This window comes from Bos grunniens, chromosome 6 (assembly GCF_055505025.1).
Source record: "Bos grunniens cultivar Pamir isolate PY7600 chromosome 6, Bosgru_T2T1.0, whole genome shotgun sequence".
NCBI lineage: Eukaryota > Metazoa > Chordata > Mammalia > Artiodactyla > Bovidae > Bos > Bos grunniens.
In genome coordinates, this window is record NC_141170.1 from 32853282 (window position 1) to 32870258 (window position 16977).

At 34.5% G+C, this 16977-nt stretch overlaps 1 protein-coding gene across 1 annotated transcript in view; it reads left to right on the top strand.

Annotated features, from left to right (window-relative positions):
- The first annotated feature begins 680 nt into the window (after positions 1–680).
- The window catches only part of LOC147370543 (UDP-glucuronosyltransferase 2C1-like), a 34306-nt gene continuing 18009 nt past the window's right edge, over positions 681–16977 (top strand). The window contains exons 1-3 of the mRNA XM_086405520.1: positions 681–1502; positions 8029–8177; positions 10190–10321. Coding sequence (XP_086261646.1) covers positions 782–1502; positions 8029–8177; positions 10190–10321 — 1002 coding nt within the window. The 5' untranslated portion in view covers positions 681–781. The remainder of the gene's footprint in view (positions 1503–8028; positions 8178–10189; positions 10322–16977) is intronic.

The window sequence follows — 16977 nt, forward strand, 5'->3', positions numbered from 1 at the left end:
GTCAAGAAGTAACAGTTACAGCCAGACATGGAACAATAGACTGGCTCCAAATTGGGAAAGGAGTATGTGAAAGTTGTATATTGTCACCCTGCTTATGTGAAATGCCAGGCTGGAAGAAGGACAAGATGAAATCAAGATTTCTCAGAGAAATATCAATAACCTCAGATATGCAGATGACACCACCTTTATGGTCATAAGTGAAGAGGAACTGAAGAGCCTCTTGATCAAAGTGAAGGAGGAGAGTGAAAAAGTTGGCTTAAAACTCAAGATTCAAAAAACAAAGATCATGGCATCCAGTCCCATCACTTCATGGGAAATAGATGGGGAGACAATGGAAACAGAGACAGACTTTATTTTTGAGGGCTCCAAGATCACTACAGATGGTGACTGCAGTCATGAAATTAAAAGATGCTTACTCCTTGAAAGAAAAGCTATGACCAACCTAGAGAGCATATTAAAAAACAGAGACATTACTTTGCCAACATAGGTCCATCTAGTCAAAGCTATGGATTTTCCAGTAGTCATGTATGGGTGTGAGAGCTGGACTATAATGAAAACTGAACGTTGAAGATTGATGCCTTTGACTGCGGGGTTGAGTTTATAGAGTTCCCCCCCGCCCCGACCAAAGCAGTTGTTTTTCATTTTAATCCATAATACAAAGTACACAATTCAAAGTTCAGCCCAACCTACTATGAACTGAGGAAAGTTAAGGAGAGATCTTTGGATTGTGAGTTTCATGTACTTGACTTAAGCCCAGATTTAATTTAGGCAAGAAGTAGCCATGAAGACTGTGAAAGTCTTCTGCATCCTTTTCATGCTGCATCTATGTCTTTTTGACTCTGGAATGACGGGAAAAGTTCTTGTATGGCCTGCGGATTTTAGTCATTGGATTAATTTACAAGTTATTCTAGAAGAACTTCACCATCGTGGGCATGAGATAACTGTCTTGATACCTTCACCAAGTCTTCTGATTGATCATACCAAGGTTCCCTATAATGTGGAGATCCTCCAACTTTCGGTAACTAAAGAAACTTCCATGGAAGAGATGAATACCATTCTCTATGAAGCTTCTTTTGACATGTCAAAATTCTCATGGTGGGAAATGCAAATAAAACTGGCAAACATAGGCAGAAAATTTTTATTAATAACCAAAAGAGTGTGTGACAGTGCTGTCACTAACAAGGAATTACTCAACAGACTACAGGCAGCCAAGTTCGATGTATGTATTGCTGACCCTTTAAGATTTTGTGGGGAATTGGTGGCTGAACTCCTTAATATTCCATTTATATTCACTTTTCGGCTTTTCTATGGTAATGTCATTGAAAGACTGTGTGCTGGGCTTCCTATGCCTTCTTCATATATTCCTTGTATCACATCAAGACTGACAGACAACATGACTTTTATACAGAGGCTGGAGAACTGGTTACTGTATACAGTGAATGATGTGATATATTCATATTATGTATTTCCAGAATGGGATGAATATTACAGCAAGGTCTTAGGTAAGAGAAATGTGTATATAGTAAGTATTCTTATATACTATGAAAAATGTAAATATTTATCTGACTGTATGAAAACTCACAAAAGGTATTTTAGGTGAAGAAGATCCAAGCTTCTGTGGCTATACTGTTTTGAATTTTAAAAATAATAACGCCTTTTTATGGTTTTGTGTTATATGATTAAATACTGATAATATATCCAGGAAGGAATATTCTCTCTACTCATGCATAATATTTTGGAGTGTCTGGAGAACCCAAATCGGACAGTGTGCTTGATTTCTCTAACCTTAGATTAGTTTTCTGTTTTTCACTTCTGCTCTTATGCAGACTACTTTCTTTCTTATTAACTTGCACCTTCTAAGGCTGTATATTTGTGTTCTGTGAAGTAATGGTTACTTGGTGGCTAGGTTTGCAATCGTAAGCATGAAAATAGAAAATAAATAATGTAGTTAGGTTTCATTTTCTATTGTCTTCCAAAGTGTTAAAACAGGAAGATTTTTTTTTCTGAAGGATCATATTTCTAATTTTTTAAAACTCACCTCAGTGTTTTGTTCTTGTTCTATTCAAAATTGCATTAGAGGTCAACTAGTGACTTTTGACCCTGAGCACAAAAATTTTCTCTATTTTATCAAGTCCATTTATCCCTTCTATTTTCCTTTTGAAAATTTTATTTTTTATTATGTTAAGGTGATTATGTGATTATGTTAAGGAAGTTTTGCATAAGGGGTAAATTACCCTTGAGAAAGCAGAATCTTTCTTATATTTTCCTTAGCTAGATTTTTTGAGATCCCCTGGAGAAGGAAAAGGATACCCACTCCAGTATTCTGGCCTGGAGAATTCCATGGACTGTATAGTCCATGGGGTCACAAAGAGTTGGACACGACTGAACGACTTTCACTTTCACTTTCAGATAGATTTTTTTGAGTTATTATTAGCATGCAACATTGTATTAGTTGCAGTTAGTGACAAAAATGTTAATCAATAGTCAACCTATGAAAGAAATGGAAAATTTTATTTAAGTTAATCTGAGGATTATCAGCCCTGGGATTTCTTTGGAAGGAATGATGCTAAAGCTGAAACTCCAGTACTTTGACCACCTCATGCAAAGAGCTGACTCATTGGAAAAGACTGTGATGCTGGGAGGGATTGGGGGCAGGAGGAGAAGGGGACGACAGAGGATGAGATGGCTCGATGGACGTGAGTCTGAGTGAACTCTGGGAGTTGGTGATGGACAGGGAGGCCTGGCGTGCTGCGATTCATGGGGTCACAAAAAGTCGGACATGACTAAGCGACTGATCTGATCTAATCTGAGGATTATAACCTTGGAGAAAATCTGTCAGGAATCTCTGAGGAATGTTCTGCCCATTAGAAGTTAAAAATTGTCATATAAGTTTTTGAGAGAAAGGGTTATACATCACAACATTTGATTGCCAGTTTATGTAGTCCTAAAAAATGAGTAGTGGGTCATTGTGACCCCTGAAGAGGTTAAGGAAGGAATGTTACCTCCTAAGAAGTTACCTTGCTGGTGCAAGGAGGAAAATTTTTCTTTTTTGTAAGCAAGCTTTCCTGTATCTTCTAAGGGGATCTAGTTAATGTATAATGCAGAAGCACATTGCCAACTAAAACAGGGAGGGCCTCAACTGGAAGATAAATCTTTATGCAAAATTTTTCTGTCCTGCTTTAAAATAATTTTGTTTCAACAGAGGTTTACAACAAAATGATTAACTATTTGTACATATTGTGAAATAATCACCACAATAACTCTAGATAATATCCGTCACTACACATAAATACAAATGGTTTTTACTTGAGAACTCTTAATATCTACTTTCTTGAAAGTTAAGTCGCTCAGTCATGTCCGACTGTTTGCAATCCTGTGGACTGTAGCCCACCAGGCTTCTCCGTACATGGGATTCTCCAGGCAAGAATACTGGACTGGGTTGCCATTTCCTTCTCCAGGGGATCTTCCCAACCCAGGGATCGAACCCAGGTCTCCCACATTGCAGGCAGATGCTTTAACCTCTGAGCCACCAGGGAAGCCTATTTTCTTAGTACCTTTCAAATATAATACAGTATTAGTGACTAGAGTCACCAGGCTGTAAATTACACGCCCTAATTCCTTACTTTAGAACTTGAACTTTCTACCATTTGACCACCTTCACCTACCTATTGTGACCATGACCCAACCCTAGCATCTGGCAATCACCAATCTTCTCAGTGTCTACTGTTTGTTTCAGTTTTTGTTTTGTTTTCTCTTTAGATTCCATATATAAGTAATATATTTGCCTGTCTTACTTCACTTAACATAATATCCTCAAGGTTCATCCATGTTGAGGCAAATGGCAAGTTTTCCTTGTTACTCATGACTTAATAATATTCCACTCCATCTGTCATCATGTTTTCTTTATACATTCACCTATTTATAAACACCTAAGTTGTTTCCATGTTTTTGGCTATTGTAAATAATGTTTCAATGAGCCTGAAAGTGCAGTGATCTGTTTTTTCATTTGTTTGTTTGTTTGCTTGTTTGTTTTGCTTTATTCTTTTTTTATATTATATCCAGAAGTGGACGTTTTGGATCATATGTTAGCTTTATTTTTAAATTTTGAGGAGTCACCATCACATTTTCCATATTGGCTATATTGGTTTACATTTGCATTAACAGTGTAAAGGTGTCTCTTTTCACTACCTACTCACTAACATTTGTTGCCTCTTATCATTTTGATGATTGCCATCATAACAGGTACGAGATGTTACTTCCTTGTAGCTTTGCTTTGAATTTTCTTGGTGACTAGTAACATTGAGCATCATTTCATATTCTTATTAACTATTTGAATCTTTTCTTCAAAAATTGTTTATCCAGGTCTTCAGCTAATTTTTTAAGGAATTATTTATTTTTGTGTTATTGAATTTTATGAGTTCTCCTTATATTTTAGATGGTAACACCTAGCTGAGAAAAGATAAGCAAAAGGCAAAGGAGAAAATGAAAGATATACCTATCTGAATACAGAGTTCCAAGGAATATAAGTGAGCAATAAGAAACTCCTACTAAGTGATCTATACAAAGAAACAGAGGAAAACAATACAATGGGAATGGCTAGATATATCTTTAAGAAAATTAGAGATACCAAGGGAATGTTTCATGGAAAGATGGGCACAAAGAAGGATAGAAATGGTATGGACCTAACAGAAGCAGAAGATATTAAGAAGAGGCGGCAAGGATACACAAAAGAACTATACAAAAAAGATCTCCATGACCTAGATAACCTCTACTGTGTGATCACTCACAGACAGCCAGACATACTGGAATGAAAAGTCAAGTGGGCCTTAGGAAGCATCACTATGAGCAAAGCTAGTGGAGGTGATGGAATTCCAGTTGAGCTAGTTCAAACTCTAAAAGATGATGCTGTGAAAGTGCTGCACTCAATATGCCAGAAAATTTGGAAAACTCAGCAGTGGCCACAGCCTGGGAAAGGTCAGTTTTCATTCAAAACCTAAAGAAAGGCAATGCCAAAGAATGTTCAAACTACTGCTCATTTGCATATAGTCAAAGTTATGGTTTTTCCAATAGTTATGTATGGACGCAAGAGTTGGACCATAAAGGAGGCTGAGTGCTGAAGAATTGATGCTTTTGAATTGTGGTGTTGGAGAGGACTCTTGAGAATCCCTTTGATGGCAAAGAGATCCAACCGGTTAATCCTAAAGGAAATCAATCCTGAATATTTATTGAAAGGATTTATGCTGAAACTGAAGCTCCAATACTTTGGCCACCTAATGTGAAAAACCGACTCATTAGAAAAGACCCTGATGCTGGGAAAGATTGAAGGCAGGAGGAAACGGGAACCACAGAAGATGAGATGGTTGGATGGCATCACCAACCAAATATAGTGGACATGAGTTTGAGTCAGTTCTGGGAGATGGTGAACGACTGGGAAACCTGGCATGCTGCAGTTGATGGTGTCACCAAGGGTCATACATGAGTGAGTGACTGAACAACAATAAAAACACATACACAGACTTATGGTTTGCAAATATTTTTTTTCTATATTCACAGGCTGCCTTCTTGTTTTGTTGATCATTTTTTTTTCTGTGCAGTGTGCAGTAACTTCTAGTTGTAAGTAGTTTCCACTTGTTCATTTTTAATTTTGTTACTTATACTTTAGGTGTCATATTTAAATTCACTTCCATGATGAGTGTCAAGAATTATTTCCCATTGTTTTCTTTGGGGAATTTTGTGGGTTTAGGTCTTATATTTAAGCCTTATCCATTTTAATATAATTTTGTAGTGGAGTAAGTTCATTGAATATTTTTGGCTCCCTTGTGAAATACTAGTTGACTGTATATGCATCAGTTTATCTTTGGGCCTTTGCTTCTGTTCTAATGGACCTGGTGACTGTTTTTAAACCTATGTACTGTTTTGATTACTATAGCTTTATAATATTCTTTAAAATTAGAGTGTGTGATGCCTACAGCTTTGTTTTTCTTTCTCAGGAATGATTTGTCCATTTGGAATTTTTTCATTTTCATATGAATTTTTATTATTTTCCCTGTTACTAATTTTAACAGATGTATCTCTAATACCCTATCATTACTAAAAATTGTGCTTATTCCTAAAAAGTTAAAAAAATTATAGCTATGATCTCTTATTTATATAGCCACTTCCTTTTTTGAGTATCTATTCAATATTTCCTCTGAGAAATTATTCAACAACTCACAAACAACATGAGTGCTTCTAATGAACTCTGCTGCCTGGCAATATGTAATATGTTAAAAAAAGTCATATGACCTAATCAAGGTCGACATGTTGCACTGAAACTTCTGGGCATTTTGTGACAAAAACAGGTGCTTATATCTCTAGACATGGCCACATAAAATGTGGGCGGAAACCATCACACATCCATGTTGAGAGTTCAAGCTACAAAAGGCAACACTAAGAAAAAAATTACTTAAAATCTCATCTAGATTACATTTTCTGATCATGGATTAAGCCTTGATTGATCTACAACTTGGTTGAACTTGTCTGTTTACTTCTGGTCCCAGCAATCTGACACTCAGTTTAGGAACATCTTTTTGAGTGATTCCTTATTGATAGGGTATTACTCTGTCCCTGATTCTTCCATAGTTATTAGCAACTTAGAGTATTTTTTTTTTGGTGGACTATATCAATAATCTGAGAAGAAGAGTAAAAACTTGATAAATAGAAGAACCACATTTCTTTTACTCTAAGTGCTCTAAGATATAGATATAATTTAGCTATTCAGAATTTAAAATCTTCATTATGTTATGTATTGCAAGTATGTTTTTCAAACTTTAAAAATACAACACATAATTTATAAAATTATTCATTAAAACATGTCATCAATATGTTCAAATAATTGATGAGAAATAAAAACAAGAAAGACAGCATTCATTACAAAAAATTGAGAAGCTCTTTATAAACCTTTCAGAGGATAAAGGAATTTTAGAATAAAAGTGCTAGGTTAGACAAAACAATGGTCAAAAAATATCCTATAGAGAAATAAAATCGTAATTTGGGAGATGATATTTTCTACTAGACAGAAATATTCCCAGTTAACAATTAACTTCAATATATTTTAGCTCAAAAGTAAATTAAAAAAATAAATGACAAAGTAAAACCTATGTACGTTTTCCTAAAGATATGTGCTGAGTATGAAACTGGATGTTGTTGTTACCAGAATAAAACCTCTCATTTACTGAGATTTGCCTTGATCTCTTATGCAGATGCATCTCCCTAGGGGTTCAAATCCCTTATATTTTCTAATCAAAACTTTAGCACACTTAGAACATCGAGGAGAATATTCAAAAAGTCATGTGGTGAGAAACCAGATAGCTATGGTTTCCTCCTATCAGTGACATGGAGCACATATTTCAAAAAGACACCAAAACTCTGGGTAAGCTTTGTTATAAAATAAACTATTGCACCACCAGATTATTATGCAGTGCAATATCTTCACCAATGAGGATACAACCTTGTAGAATAAGAACTTTCATTAACTATAGCAAAGGGGACAATCACTTTAAGAATTGTATTAAAAGTACTCAGGATGTAATTAGTTGTGATAGCATACTTGAAAACAGTAGAAAAAAGATGGGTAAAGCACAAGTTGTTTTTCAATATAATCAGAGGCTTTTGGAGCAATGATGATGAGATGAATTGGAATTCCAGAAAAGAAGGTGTGACTCTATCTCAGAAGGCTGAGGATTGCTGCCTGTTTCTTGTACTTGGTAGAAGCACATGAATGGGTTCAGGCTTAGCTCAAGAGGAAAGATTCCATTGACAGAGAGAAAGCAACAGGCTTTTGGTTTTGTTCCATACTTAAATCTATGCTTACTTTTTCATATTCTGACTATTGTGTACTCTTCAGGGGAAAAGGCCAATTGGTTTAAGTTGGGTTGCATAGGCTCAGTATTGATCTTTAAGAATTTACTTAGAAAATTAGGTGGAAAAAATAACTCCCATTTAACATATCAGATTCCTTTCCCTCTGTTATCCTTCATTTTTATTCAGGAAAACCTACCACACTATGTGAGATTATGGGGAAAGCTGACATGTGGTTGTTTCGAAGTTACTGGGATTTTGAATTTCCTCAGCCTTACTTACCTAATACTGAATTTGTTGGAGGACTGCACTGCAAGCCTGCAAAGCCCCTACCTAAGGTAATTAAATGTGTTTATTATTGTCCTACATTAATGAAGTGTGAAGTATTAGTCACTCAGTCGTATCCAACTCTGCGACCCCATGGACTGTAACCCAACAGGCTCTTCTGTCCATGAAATTTTCCAGGTAAGAATACTGGAGTGGAATAGACATTCCCTTCTCCAGGGGATCTTCCTGACCCAGCTATGAGTATTTATCTCTTAAAATGATTTCTGGTTTATTGTTAACAATATTTGATCCCCAAACAGAGAAAACAGACATAGAATTTAATGGTAATTATTTTCTTAGACTATACACTACAATAAGAAGGTGAGTAGCCTTTATTTTGGATTATGTATTACTATCTGATTGAAGTAGTCCTCGATATTTTCTTTTCTTGTTCAAAATCCATTCATTACATATGAAAATGTATTATATATAAATTTTAAAATATTTCCTAGTATCTTACAAATTCTATGCTGTTTTTTTTTTTCTCTAAGTCGCTTAAGTCATCTTCAACTCTATGCGACCCCATAGACAGCAGCCCACCAGCTCCTCTGTCCCTGGGAGTCTCCAGGCAAGAATACTGGAGTTGATTGCCATTTCCTTTTCTAATACTATGCTATAACTGAACGTAAAGATAACATTAAATCTTAAGTCAAATCATCTGTAAACATAGTGTAATGGTTAATTTTATCTGTTAACCTGCCTGGGTAGGCACCCAGCTGTTTAGACAAACATTTTTTAGATGTTACTGAGAAGTTCTTTTTAGATGAAATCAACTTTTAAGTATGTGGACCTAAATAAACAAATTACTCTTCATTATGTGGGTAAGCCTCATCCAATTAGTTGCAGATGTGACTAGAAAAAAAAGACTGAGTTCTGCCCGTAGGCTGCCTTCAGACTTAAACTATAGCAGTGGCTCTTCTCTGAGTCTCCATCCTAATGTGCTGTTCTGCAGATTAAACTTGCCAGCTTCCATAACCATGTAAGAAATCCCTTAATATAAATTTCTTCCCTGTGTTTCCATTTCAAGCCTCACACATTCTTTTATCTTATTTAATTGGCTTAGTTTTGCTAGTATTTCAACACAGGATGAAAAGATTTATTTTTATTTTATGTATGATTGAATATACTGTTTTTATTTTTAATTCAAAATTATATATTTCTAATATATTCCTATCATCCTCAGAGTATGTTTTATAGGTATTTCGGCATTACTTGTCAGATGTTACATGGCTACCTCATTCCTAATTGTGTATGTGGAAACTTATATTAAAAAAATATATATATATATATAATCAAAATAAAAGAAAATAGAAATTTAGAAAACAGAGAAAAATAAATGTACCAAAACTGTATCATTGTACTGACAGTGATTCATCAGAAAAATGAAAGATAATCTTATTAGCATCTAAGGCTAAATATAAAGTACAGCACCGGAACTATTTAACTTAAAGGTAGAAATTTGCTCTGCCAGCTACTGCTGTGTAGACTTGGACAAATTACTTAACCTTACTGAGATAGATTTCCCATCTGTAAATGTGTACATATCTCATAAAATCACCATATATCTAAGTTAAGTGATACATGTAAAGAGCTCAGCAAATGGCAAAAGATAACAGGCAGTCAATAATTTGTAAACACAAACACACATGCACAAAGACACACACATACCTCAAATATGCTTTACTAAATGAGCCTTTAGTAACAATAGTTTTTAATTCACCTAATAAGGATGAGATGGCTGGATGGCATCACCGACTCGATGGACATGAGTTTGGGTGAACTCCGGGAGTTGGTGATGAACAGGGAGGCCTGGTGTGCTGCAATTCATGCAGTTGCAAAAAACTGGACATGACTGAGCAACTGAACTGAACTGAATAAGGATTTCAGGTCATCTATTATACACTGAAATGGTTAACATAATGAAAGTACATATTTGTTCTAATAATTCAGACACATTGAAAAAAGAGTGTGACATCTATTATAACTGTAAACTTTTATATTTCAAAGACTGTTTTCTTCACAGGAGTTTGAAGAGTTTGTTCAAAGCTCTGGAAAAGATGGAGTCGTGGTGTTTACTCTGGGGTCAATGATCAAAAACCTCTCAGAAGAAAAGTCTAATATGATCGCATCAGCACTTGCCCAGATTCCACAGAAGGTCAGATAATATTTATTTCAGGGATAGTTATTTTAAAATCCATGATCACCGTAAAGTATACCTTTAAAATGCAGGAAAGGCTATTGATGTTGTTAGTCTCAACTTAAGTGAGTGTTAAAGAAAAAGTACAAATGATAAAAGGGGGTATTTGATTGCTATCTTGCTTTAAACCTGGAATTATTAACAGAAAATTCTATTGCAGTATTTTCTTTAAATAATGAACTAAAATTAATCATATGCTACTGTTAAAGTATCGTCAGCTTTGAGCCTAGGTTTTATTTTTTTTTAAATCATTCATGTAATTTAACACATTTTGCTGTTCTTATAGAAATCTTTTAAATCTGAAGCATATAAACAAGTTACAAATAACATGACAGAGAATAAAGGAAAATATATTCAAAATAATAGGTTTGATTCACAGCATGTCTTGGGACTACATTTTCTTATAATTAACTATTGTAAACATTGTATTAATTAAACTTGGAAATAAGAGCATATATTCTAAAATTAAACCTAAATAATGTTTCTTCTTTCATCAAGAGGCTTTTGAGTTCCTCTTCACTTTCTGCCATAAGGGTGGTGTCATCTGCATATCTGAGGTTATTGAGATTTCTCCCCGCAATCTTGATCCCAGCTTGTGCTTCTTCCAGCCCAGCATTTCTCATGATGTACTCTACATAGAAGTTAAATAAGCAGGGTGGCAATATACAGCCTTGACATACTTCTTTTCCTATTTGGAAACAGTCTGTTGTTCCATGTCCAGTTCTAACTGTTGCTTCCTGACCTGCACAGTTGGCTTCAAGCTCAACATTCAGAAAACGAAGATCATGGCATCTGGTCCCATCACTTCATGGAAAATAGATGGGGAAACAGTGGAAACAGTGTCAGACTTTATTTTTCTGGGCTCCAAAATCACTGCAGATGGTGACTGCAGCCATGCAATTAAAAGATGTTTACTCCTTGGAAGGAAAGTTATGACCAACCTAGACAGCATATTGAAAAGCAGAGACATTATTTTGCCAACAAAGGTCCATCTAGTCAAGGCTATGGTTTTTCCAGTGGTCATGTTTGTATGTGAGACTTGGACTGTGAAGAAAGCTGAGTCCCAAAGAATTGATGCTTTTGAACTGTGGTGTTGGAGAAGACTCTTGAGAGTCCCTTGGACTGCAAGGAGATCCAACCAGTCCATTCTGAAGGAGATCAGCCTTGGGATTTCTTTGGAAGGAATGATGCTAAAGCTGAAACTCCAGTACTTTGGCCACCTCATGTGAAGAGTTGACTCATTGGAAAAGACTCTGATGCTGAGAGGGATTGGGGGCAGGAGGAGAAGGGGACGACAAGAGGATGAGATGGCTGGATGGCATCACTGACTCGATAGATGTGAGTCTGAGTGAATTCTGGGAGTTGGTGATGGACAAGGAGGCCTGGTGTGCTGCGATCCATGGGGTTGCAAAGAGTCAGACACGACTGAGCGACTGAACTGAACTGAATGTTTCTGCTAATAATCCTAAATAATGAATCCTAAAAATAATCCTAAGTGAAATCCTAAATAATGATTCTTAAACAGTTAAAGCTTTAATAATCCAGTAAAAGATTTAAGAGTATACTTTACAATGTTCCAGCAAACTGTAATTTTATATATATCATTCTAGGTTATAACTGAGTGACACCTTTTCCCTAGCTTTAGATAAAACAGACCATTACAGAAATTGTTTTTCAAATAATTATGGCAATTCTTATATTTATATCCAAATTACTTTCAAAACTTGCTTTGTAGAAGTAATACCCATTTAAACATTTAATCTAAAAAAATCTTCATAAAATTATTGCATTTTTCATTGCATTAAAATACAATGCTTAGGAGTGGTATTGAGGAAGGGCTAGAGGCACCAAGAACTCTTTCTCTCCAAAACTATATGAATAAAAGTGGCAAGAGGGAATATCCTTGTCATATTTCTGGTCTTAGAAGAAATGCTCTATTTTTCATCATTGAAAATAATGTTTGCTATAGGTTAGTCATACATGGCCTTTATTTTGTTAGGTAACTTTCCTCTAGGCTCACTTTCTACAGAGCTTTTTTTTTTTTTTTAAATCATAAATATGTGTTGAATTTTGTCAAAAGATTTTCCTGGATCAATTGAGATAATTATATGGCTTTACTACTCAGTTTGTTAATGTGATTCCCTGATAGCTCAGTTGGTAACGAAACCCACTGCAATTCAGGAAACCCCAATTCAATTACTAGGTCAGGAAGATCCACTGGAGAAGAGATAGGCTACCCACTCCAGTATTCTTGGGCTCCTTTGTGGCTCAGCTAGTAAAGAATCCAGTTGCAATGCAGGAGACCTGGGTTCGATCCCTGGGTTGGGAAGATCCCTTGGATAAGGGAAAGGCTAACCACTCCAGAATTCTGTCCCGGAGAATTCCATAGACTGTAGAGTCCACAGGGTCGCAAAGAGCCAGACATGACTGAGAGACTTTCACTTTGCTAATGTCGTGTATCACATCGATTGATTTGTGTATATTGGACAATCCTTGCATCTCTGGAATAAATCCCACTTGATTATAGTGTACAATTCTTTTTATGTATTGTTGGGTTCAGATTGCTAGTGTTTTGTTGAAGATTTTGGCATCTATGTTTATCACTGATATTGGCCTATAATATTCTTTTTTGTGATATCTTTTTTCTGATTTTGATATCAGGATGATGGTCGTCTCGTATAATGAGCTTCAGAATATTCCTTTCTCTGCAATTTTTGGAAGAGTTTCAGAAAGATAGGTGTTGATTCTTTAAATTTTGATAAAATTTGCCTGTGAAGTCATCAGGGTTCTGAACTTTTGTTTGTTGGAGGATTTTTAATCACAATTTCAATTTCAGTACTTGTGATTGGTTTGTTTATATTTTCTTTTTTTTTTTTTTCTGGTTCAGTCTTGGGAGATTGAACATTTCTAAGACTTTGTCCATTTCTTCCATGTCATGCAATTGTCTTTTGTTGATAAACAGTTGCTTTTAGTACTCTCAATATCGTTTGTATTTCTGTATTGTGCATTTCTGATTTTATTGATTTGAGCCCTCTTCCTTTTTTGTTTGATGAGTTGGCTAAAGTTTTGCTAATTTTGCTTATTTTCTCAAAGAACCAGATTTTAGTTTCAATGATTTTTGCTACTGTTTTCTTTGTCTCTGTTTCATTTATTACTGCTTTGATCATTATGACTTCATTCTACTAACTTTGATTTTGTTTATTCTTCTTTCTCTAGTTGCTTCAGGAGGTTAGGATATTTAGTTGAGATTTTTCTTGTTTTTTGAGGTAATATTGTATTGCTAAAAATTCCCTTCTTAGAACTGTTTTTACTGTGTCCTATATGTTTTTGATATTGTATATTTGTTGTCATTAATCCTTAGATTTTTAAAAATTTCCTCTGTGATCCACTGTTTGTTTAGTAACATACTGTTTAGCCTCCGTGTGTTTGTGTTTTCTTGCTTCCCTCTCCCCCCGCCCCAGGGGATTTCTAATCTCATTGCTTTGTGATCAGAAAAATGCTTGATACAATTTCAATTATTTTAAATTTACTAAAACTTGCTTTGTGATCCAAGATGTGATTTATCTTGGAGAATGTTCTGTGTCCACTTGAGAAGAAACTGTATTCTGCTGCTTTCAGATGGAATGTCCTATAAATATCAATTAAGTCTATTTGATCTAATGTATTACTTAAGGCTTGTGTTTCCTTATTGATTTTCTGTCTGGATGATCTGCCCATTGGTGTGAGTGCCCTACTATTATTGTATTACTGTTGAGTTCTCCTTTTATAAAAGCTGTTAGCATTTGTCTCCTATGTTGTGTGCATATACGTTTACAACTACTATTACTTCTTCTTATATTGATCCATTGATTATTATGTAGTGCCCTTTATTTTCTATTGTAACAGTCCTTGTAGTAAAGTCTATTTTGTATGATACAAGTGTCACTACTTCAATTTTCTTTTGCTTTCCATTTGCATGGAATATCTTTTTCCATCTCCTCACTTTCAGTCAGTGTGTGTCCCTAGGTCTAAAGTAAGTCTCTTGTACACAGCATATATATTAATCTGGTTTTCATTATCAATTGTCAGTTTATGTCTTTTGGTTAGAACTTTTAATCTATTTACATTTAAGGTAATTATCAATGTGTATGTTCCTGTTGCCATTTTCTTAATTGTTTGGGGTTTGTTTCCATAGGTCTTTTTCTTCCCTTCTTTTTTTCCTCCTCTTCTCTTGTGGTTGGATAACTATCCTTTGTGTTGTGCTTGGATTGCGTTTTCTTTTTTTATATGTGTAGCTATTGTAGATTTTGCTTTGCATTTCCCATAAGGTTTTGGTACAGCATCTATATATGTACTTGTTTTAAGTTGCTGGTCTTTTAATTTCAAATATCATTTCAAAAATACATTTCCAATATCTGTAATCTCCACTTGTCACCATTGGTGGTTTTGATATCATTTTTGTGTGGATGCTATCCTGTCTTTACTGTATGTTTGCCTTTTGTGTGTTTAGTCACTTAGTGGTGTCTAACTCTTTGCGAACCTATGGACTGTAGCCCACCAGGCTCCTCTGTCCATAGGGATTCTCCAGGCAAGAAGAGAACAATAAAGAGAAGGAAAGGAAGTAAAAAGTAAGTAAAATACTGATAAAGGGGAAAAATTAAACAACAACAACAAAAAAACATGGAGCTCAAAATTTATAATAACTGAAATGAAAAATTCACATCATGGGTTCCAAATCAGACATGACTATGAAGAAGTATCAGCACGCTTGAAGAAAAGATAATCACAATTATCAAATTGGAGGAACAGAAAGAAAAGCAAATGTAGAAAAATGAACCCTAAGGCACTTGCGGGACACTTTCCTGTGAATAATCATAGAGACTGTAGGACTTCTTGAAAAAGAGAAATGGACAGAAAGGATACTAAATAAATAATGGCATGAAATATTACAGATTTAATGAAATACTTCATGAATATACAAGTTTAAGAAGCTTGAGGACTTCAAGTAGGATAAAATCAAAACGACCTATACAAAGACATATTAAATTCAAGCTGTTGAAAGCCAAAAACAATGAAAAAATACTGAAAGGAGCTAGACAGAAGTAATTCATCACATAAAAGATATCTTCACTAAAATGATCAGCAAATTTCTCATCAGAAACTCTGCAATTTAGATTGATAAATTCTAAGTGCTGAAAGAAAAAAAAAAAAGTTAATTGGCAATTTTGTCAAAGTTTCCTTCAAAGATGAGATAGAAATTAAGACATTAACAGAAAAACAAAAGCTGAGGGGTACATCATTACCATTAGACTTTGCATATAAGAAAATACAAAAAGGACTCTTTTTGGATGAAATGAAAAGCTACAAGATAGTAAAGCAAACCACATGGAGACAAAAATGGCTGCAGTAAAGGTAAGATCAAAAATAATTTTAAAAGCTGATATCAATCTAAATTTGGTTGTAACTCCAATTCATTTTGTCTTTCTCAATTAAAATAAAATACATAAAGAAATTATAATTTATGTAATTAGGAACACTGATTAAATATGTAATTTATGACATTAATTACAGAAAGAGTTGGATGGAGATATTAAAGAGCAGAGTTTTTGTATGCTTTGAAGTTAGCAATAAATACCTCAAAGAATAAATCCCAAGAAAAATTAAAAACAATTTTTAAATAAATGAAAACACAAGAGATCAAAATAAGAGATTTAGAGGAAGAAGGGATCACAGGGAAATTTATACCTCTATGCCTACCTTTAAAATGAAAAAAGATCTAAAATTAATATTCTAATATTATACCTTAAAGAATTATAAAATGAAGGAAAACTACACCCAAAGCTTGTAGAAGGAAGTAACTATGAAGATTAGAGCAGAGATTAAAAGAAGATAAAAAAAAAAGTCAGTAAAACCAAAGCTAGTTAATTGAAAAGATCAGCAATATTATCAAAATATTAAACTGGCAAAAAGGAAAAAAAGAATAGATGCAAATAAAGTCAGAAATGAAGCTACAGAAATTACTAATGGTGTTATAGATATAAAAAGGATTACAAGAAACTATGATAGAAGTGTAGATAAAAGAGCAGATTAGGAAGATGCTAAGTTCACTTCTTCCCTCTGGCATACCAAAAGAGCAAAAAAATAAAGAGCAACTGTTAATGAGAAAAACAGAAGACTGGCAGAAAATACCTTGAGGTCCACATACAAAGGAAGAAATCTGGACTCTCCTCTTTTACAAAAAATCAACTCAAAATCTATCAAAGACTTAAACTTTGTAGTAAAAATATAACATTTTTACAAGAAAATCTAAGGGAAAACTTCATCACAGTGGATTTTGCTATGATTTCATAGGTAAGACAGCAAATGCAAAAGCAGAAAGAAAAAATATATATATAAATTAGACTTCTTCAAATGAAGACCCTTTTGCATCAAAAGATACTATGAAGAGAATGAGATAAAATGTAGATTGTGAGAAAATCTTTTCAAATTATGTATCTGGTAAGGAATTAATGTGCACAATACATAAAAGAACTGCTACAGCTCAACAACAACAAAATCTAATTGAAAAATGGAAAAGTACTTGAATAGATAAGGAATATACAAATGGTCAAAACGTATATGAAAAGAAGCTCAAC